At 31.5% G+C, this 7,429-nt stretch overlaps 1 protein-coding gene across 3 annotated transcripts; it reads right to left on the minus strand.

Annotated features, from left to right (window-relative positions):
• Positions 1-617: 617 nt before the first annotated feature.
• LOC135958261 (xaa-Pro aminopeptidase 3) lies at positions 618-5,075 on the minus strand. Of its 3 annotated transcripts, none has more exons than XM_065509156.1 (5): positions 4,920-5,075; positions 4,566-4,810; positions 3,681-4,497; positions 1,124-1,254; positions 618-1,058 (listed from the first exon to the last, which is right to left on the minus strand). In XM_065509156.1, the coding sequence occupies exons 1-5, from the start codon at positions 4,978-4,980 to the stop codon at positions 771-773; spliced, it is 1,542 nt and encodes a 513-aa protein (XP_065365228.1). In that variant the 5' UTR covers positions 4,981-5,075; the 3' UTR covers positions 618-770. The 3 variants fall into 3 exon arrangements, with proteins under 3 accessions (XP_065365228.1, XP_065365226.1, XP_065365229.1); XM_065509154.1 differs by having other exon boundaries at positions 4,566-4,813; positions 4,920-5,071; XM_065509157.1 differs by having other exon boundaries at positions 4,566-4,840; positions 4,920-4,996.
• Positions 5,076-7,429: the final 2,354 nt, after the last annotated feature.

The following is a 7,429-nucleotide window of genomic DNA, read 5'->3' on the forward strand; positions in this document are numbered from 1 at the left end:
TCCGTAGGGCCGCCATATTTAAAAAACAAAAAAAATCGAGCAAAATTAAAAAAAAAAATAAACCTAAATATCTCTTCAACTGAAGGAGATAACCTACACATGTAAGCGTATTTTTTGTAGATCTTCTCAAGGACTATTTATATTTTAAATTTCAGCTCATTCGGATCATAAATGAATTTTTGGGGATTTTTTTAAAAATTTTGAGACCCGAGGAGACCAACTTTGAGGGGGCACAAACTGGCCCGTATTACCCGTAGGAAAACACCTCAGCTCTAACCATTTGAAATTTTGTAATAAATCTCCAATAGTTCCCGAGATACCGAATTATTTCCAAAAAAAAAAAGTTTCTAAACCACTGTGTGGACTGAGACACGTTAATGGCCTGGCGATTTTTTAATAACTTTAACATTTTTTAACCAATTTTTGTGTTTTAGAACGACTTATTAGAACGACAATTACGTACACATATCGATTCTTTTAAATTAAATTGCAAAAGTAATTATTTAATGGCAAAATTTTTACAAAAACTGAAAAAATTGCATTTTTTCCCCTTGTAAATGCACATCAAAACTAAATCGCAAGTCGGCACGGGTTGCAATCATGATAGAAAGACAAAATTTCATATTTAACTATAGTTTTATATATATAAAAAAATTATAGGGTATGCGTTCCGAAATTCCAAAACAAAATTTTTTGGGACATTCTAATGATCATGGATTTTAAAATTATATTCATCGTGTAAAATTAAGCAAAATGTAAATGTTTTAGGCTTATTTTAATTTATGTAGATTTTCCAAATCTGTGCTTTCTTTAATGCATGTAGCCGTTAAAACTTCCACCTTGTTATCGTTTGTTATTAATATATCGTCCTCAATACGAATACCAATTCCACGGAATTCCTTAGGAACATCAGTACGGTCTTGAGAAATATAGATGCCTGGTTCTACAGTACAAATCATACCAGGCATTAGCCTCAATGACCGCGGTATTAAAGGTGTATCATGAACATCCATACCCAAATAATGAGAAACATGATGTGGACAGAATTTATAGCCTGCCTGAAATATGTTAAAACAATTAATAGTCCATTATATATATTTATGTTAATTAAAGTCCTACTAACCCTTGTAAGACCCACGATATCATTTATATGTTTCGGTACCAAGCCTATCTCTTGTAAGTACTTTCCAAGTTTAAAGCACATTGTGTCAAAAAGCTGATCTAAGGTTTCGCCACCTTCTCTTAATAGAGTTTCTAAAAGTAAAAAACAATAATTTTGTTTAAAGATAAATATTGAAGCTTAAGGTAATTTCTTTATTTTCAATATTTGGCTACTCCGTTGTGTAGCATCTTCATGAATAAATATATTAAAACGTTTATCATTTGAAAAAGTTATAATAAGATAACATAAGCAAACAAAATTGTAATTAAATACATTATTCGCAGACGATACTCCATTTTGATTGTTTATTTGGTTCATTTATAAAATTAGCCTTAGAAGACTTATATGCACTGAAAATAAAATTGAAAGATTTATATTTTCATTCATTGTCCGTTGTATTAGATGCTAAACAAAGAATAACATGTTATAAAACACAACGACAAACATTTTGTATGGAAAAAATTCAATTTTAAAAACTTTTTCCCAGTATCCATCATACAAATTGCTTACGTTACCAAGGTTGCCAATTTAGCCATTTTCCGGCTAGATCTTGCGATTTGATTTTCATTTAGCCATAAAAAAATGGCTAGATTTAATCTAGCCGGAAGATTTAGCCATTTTATTTTGTCCTAGCCATTTTTATTTTAAACTTTTCTTGAAATTTTTTAAAAAATATACCAATATTTTTAATCAAATGACAAATAAATAGTATTTTTTAAAAAATTCTTACGTAGTGGATTTGATGAGAACAGACTGCGTAATTGTTTCCAAAGCAAACACAGCAGTCATATTCAAAAATCAATTTTGCATTTGGATCCAATTTTGTTTATAAGTGCCCAGAAATTTGTTTAATTTATCAATTTATATTGATATTACAATTTTTAATCTGCTAAGAAATGTAATATTTTATATACATACATATATGAAGTCGATCTCACTAAATAATAAGATAATATGGAACAAATCAAGATCCCCGTAACAGTTTATATTTTCATAATTTTTTTTCCGTTAATATTCTGTATTGCCGGCCTTCGGCCGGGTGAAGGGGCTTTTAACTCTGGGGTGTATCGAACACCGGCTTCGCTAAAATCACTTTTTCTATATATCAAAATTTTCTTAAGTACTGTCATATAAAATCAAAAAGGAATTTTTGGTTCACAATATTAATAAACTGTACCATATTATATATCATTTTAAAGGTATTGTGAAGCACTATTCAATGATACCCATAACGATCAGTTTGTTTTCCAAATATATGAGAAATGTACTATTATATGTATTGACTTTAAATTCATATAACTCTTAAACTAAGAGAGAGCAGGCAAAAATATTTATGTTTTTGTGCTTCTAATTATGAGAGCTATCAACACCAAAGAAATTATAAAAATGCAAGCTGTTTCGCTGATCTTGATTTATACCGACAATATTTATGAATTTGTATTCAGTCATTTTGGGTTTTAGCCATTTCTAGCCATTTTTAATTCTAAATCTAGCCATTTTCTGAGCTAAAGAGTTGACAACCTTGTACGTTACTGAACGGTTCAAGGTGTATTAATAAGGTGAAGTTACGAACACAGCTGATTTTTATTTATTTGTTTATGTTGAGTTTGAGATTGTCAAAATTTCTTTACTTTTTTTGTTGTCATTAAAAAAAATAATTGAAACAGAAAATATTGAAAAGTTTTCAATTTTGTAAATTTTAGTCTAAACAAAGAATTGTGTAAGAAAAATTAAAGAAAACACATTAAACAATAAAATGAGGTGAGTAGCAGTGAAATTTAATCCTCAAAAGTCCAATGGATGACCAAAATAACATCATTTTGTTTGTTTGCTTGGTTTTACAGTTTTCATGTGCAACAACATATTTTGACATTCTCAGTCGTTTGACAATAAAAAAATATTGTCTTTGTTGTATTTGTTGCCGAGACGCTCTCACCTGATTAATACGCATTGGAACCGTTCTTTTTATAAAATGAGGCCCTTATTTAATTTGTATATTTATACGAAAAAAATGGATTTAGTAATTTATCATTGATTTCTAATCATTGACATGTATTTTTTTGTTTTTTGAGTCACCAAAAAAGAAAAAAATTTTAAATCGTTTCCAAAAAGTTGTTTCAGAGCTAATAAGTCATCCACGGAACCGTTTTAGAATCAATCTATGACTAGTGCCAAATAATTAGTTCATTAAAAACTCTAGTTCTACAGAACTAGTTATTTTAGAACAAGTCCTGAATATGTTCCTGGATAATAAAATAGATACAAATAAAAATATTATTGAACAAATGTATAATGAAGAAATGAAATCAAGATCTTTAGCTTGATTTGATTGAATATGATTTTACTTCAATATTCTGGGTCTATTATGGATGACAACCGAACTAAAGTTACGTTGTCAGTTTTCAAAATGGTATTACAGATGATAACTGACACTTTTCTCACTTTTTTTGCTGATATGCATTAAAGAATAATAAAATATATGTTATGTATGACTATTTACGTGTTATTATAATATTACCAATGAGTTCTTTTTGCAGCTGCAGGACAACATCGTATAAAGTTTTCTGAGCATCTGTGAATTTCCCATTTATCGGCCAGGTTCTCGTAATGTCACTTGAATATCCTCCATATTCGCAGCCAGCATCCATCAATACTAAATCGCCACTTTTACACAATTGCGTATTATTTATATAGTGTATTACAGTCGCATTTTTACCACTAGCCACTACAGGGGGATATGCTAAATGACTAGCATTACGCATGCGACATTTATAATCGGTCATTGCATAAATGTGATGCTCCGAATGACCAGGTTTACTTTCTGTCATCACCTCATTTATTGCAGTTGATGCAATTTGACACGTACGTCTCATTAAATTTTGTTCAGCTACCGACTTAAATAATCTCATCCCATGAATAATAGTTGTTGGCGAATGTAATATGTGAGAGTCATTTATACCGGAGATTACTTTCTTTACAGTCTCATTAATATTGGATAAATCCGAACATTTCGAATCAAACCATATTAACGGTTTATCAAACTGAATTTTTCTTGTCAGCTCATTTTCAAAAGTTTCTGCAGAGTACGCTTGGTCAACCCCAAACAATTCAATTGCCAAATCGACACCAGTACGAGCACCTTCCCATAATTCGGCGTGTTTGTCTTTCGGTCTCATAAATAAGGAACTATTTATTGAACTATTTTCATCAATGGCTAAAACTAGGACTGTGTCTGGTTCTTGACATCCCGTCAAATAGAAAAAGTCCGAGTTTTGTCGAAAAATATATGGTATTTTATCACTCATGTATTTTTTGGTTGATGATGGTATCACCACCTTCATAAACAGTTTAAAAAATTTCAAATTAAAATGTGTTATTATAAAAGTGTCAAATTTGATATTACCAAATGATTCCGTTTAGTAAAATCATTTTTTTGCAAATGATCCCTAGCATATTTTTGAATACCAAGCATTAATCGAGTTCTTCGTTGTTGGAATTCTTTTAAAGTCACTCCAGCTACCAATTCACCATCGTTTATCAAATGTGGATGTGTCGACGAGACGGGTTGCCCAAATACTTGACAGTTTAAAGCATTTGTAATATTTTCAGATTTTGCTGCAGATGCACAATTCGTGGCGGAAGAAAATGCTACTAATGTAAGAGGTTATACAATTAATCCTCGAAAGCCTGGACGTTGATTAAGTAATTTTTAGATTTAATTTCGATGAGACCTATGAAAAGCAATATTAATAATCACCTAATTGTACTCGGATTTGTTTTGTCACAATACACTTTCTTAAACTTTGAAAAGCCCACATATCTTTATTTTTTATTATTTCTACTTTAATTAGTAGATTTATATAAATCAATCGAATAAAATTATTTAAATATTTTTTTATTAATGAATTATCTTAAACAGCTGTTTTCTTAATCAACACAGGAATGGAAAAGTAAGTACATATTTTAAATTTTGGTCTAGATTGCTTTGTATACGCCCGTGAACAAAACAACCTGGAGAAAACAAACCAGAAACAGCTGATTGTTTTTTGTTGCTGTAGATGTTTTTATTTGTTTTGGTGTGGTGAATATAAAAAATAAAATTTGTTATTGTAATACTTTGTTAAAATGTCAAAATGAAGTTTGTTACAAATGAACAAACCGCAACATAACCTTAAAATAAAATAATCATAAAAAAAAACTTTAATAACTTTGATATATACAGAAAAAAAATTGCCAAATTTATGCAAAACGATGGGCATCATATCGGGAAACAGAAATGATAAGTGGACACTCATAGCAAACGAATGGCATACTAACTTCTTTTAGAAAAACTTAAACGTAGGGGGCAGGCCCATTCAAACTTTGATGCCATGAAAAAATGTTTTAAATTGGAAAAAATATTGCTACAATTATATAAGGCCTTGGGCATCATATCTGGGAACGGGAACGATAAGTGGACACCCATAGGAATAGAATGGCATACTAATAATGTTTGGAAAAACTTGAACGTAGGGAGTACGCCCATTCAAACTTTGATGTCATAAACATATTTCATAAAAAATTTTAAATTAGAAAAAAAATTGCCACAATTATACAAGGCGTTGGGCATCATATCCGGGAACGGGCACGATAAGCGGACACTAATAGGAATCTAATGGCATACAAAGAATGTTTGGAAAAACTTGAACCTGGGGGGTACGTCCATTCAAACATTGATGTCATGAAAAAATTTTTCATGAAAAATTTAAAATTATAAAATATATTGCCACAATTATACAAGGCGTTGGGCATCATATCTGGGAACAGGCACGATAAGCGGACACTCATGGGAATCGAATGGCATAGAAAGAATGTTTAGAAAAACTTGATCGTAGGGAGTAGGCCCATTCAAACTTTGATGTCATAAACATTTTTCATAAGAAATTTAAAATTAGAAAAAAAATTGCCACAATTATACAAGGCGTTGGGCATCATATCTGGGAACGGGCACGATAAGTGGACACCCGTAGGAATCTAATGGCATACAGAGAATGTTTGGAAAAACTTGAACTTGGGGGGTACGTCCATTCAAACATTGATGTCATGAAAAAATTTTTCATGAAAAATTTAAAATTAGAAAATATATTGCCACAATTATACAAGGCGTTGGGCATCATATCTGGGAACGGGCACGATAAGCGGACACTCATAGGAATCTAATGGCATACAAAGAATGTTTGGAAAAACTTGAACGTGGGGGTAGGTCCATTCAAACTTTGATGTCATAAACAAATTTTTCATAAAAAATTTTAAATTAAAAAAAAAAATTGCCACAATTATACAAGGCGTTGGGCATCATATCCGGGAACGGGCACGATAAGCGGACACCCGTAGGAATCTAATGGCATACAGAGAATGTTTGGAAAAACTTGAACTTGGGGGGTAGGTCCATTCAAACTTTGATGTCATAACCATTTTTCATGAAAAATTTTAAATTAGAAAAAAAAATTGCCACAATTATACAAGGCGTTGGGCATCATATCCGGGAACGGGCACGATAAGCGGACACTAATAGGAATCTAATGGCATACAAAGAATGTTTGGAAGAACTTGAACCTGGGGGGTAGGTCCATTTAAACTTTGATGTCATAAACATTTTTCATAAAAAATTTAAAATTAGAAAAAAAATTGCCACAATTATACAAGGCGTTGGGCATCATATCTGGGAACGGGAGCGATAAGTGTACACTTGTGGAAATCGAATGGCATACAAAGAATTTTTGGAAAAACTTGAACGTAGGGAGTAGGCTCATTCAAACTTTTATGTCATAAACATTTTTCATAAAAAAATTTAAATTAGAAAAAAATTGCCACAATTATACCAGGCGTTGGGCATCATATCTGGGAACGGGCACGATAAGTGGACACTCATAGGAATCGAATGGCATACAAAGAATATTTGGAAAATCTTGAACCTGGGGGGTAGGTCCATTCAAACTTTGATGTCATAAACATTTTTCATAAAAAATTTAAAATTAGAAAAAAAATTGCCACAATTATACTAGGCGTTGGGCATCATATCTGGGAACGGGCACGATAAGTGGACACCCATAGGAATCGAATGGAATACAAAGAATGTTTGGAAAAACTTGAACGTGGGGGGTAGGTCCATTCAAACTTTGATGTCATAAACATTTTTCATAAAAAATTTTCAATTAGAAAATAAATTGCCACAATTATACAAGGCGTTGGGCATCATATCTGGGAACGGGCACGATAAGTGGACAC

This window comes from Calliphora vicina, chromosome 4, assembly GCF_958450345.1.
Source record: "Calliphora vicina chromosome 4, idCalVici1.1, whole genome shotgun sequence".
Classification (NCBI taxonomy): domain Eukaryota; kingdom Metazoa; phylum Arthropoda; class Insecta; order Diptera; family Calliphoridae; genus Calliphora; species Calliphora vicina.

Excerpts from the sequence above, each read along its gene's own strand:
- LOC135958261 (XM_065509154.1), bottom strand. The coding sequence starts at position 4,980 with ATGTGGGCTTTTCAAAGTTTAAGAAAGTGTATTGTGACAAAACAAATC. Across the intron at positions 4,498-4,565 it reads TTACTAAACGGAATCATTTG|GTGGTGATACCATCATCAAC; the intron begins GTAATATCAAAT and ends CTGTTTATGAAG. Across the intron at positions 1,059-1,123 it reads ATATCGTGGGTCTTACAAGG|GCAGGCTATAAATTCTGTCC; the intron begins GTTAGTAGGACT and ends AACATATTTCAG.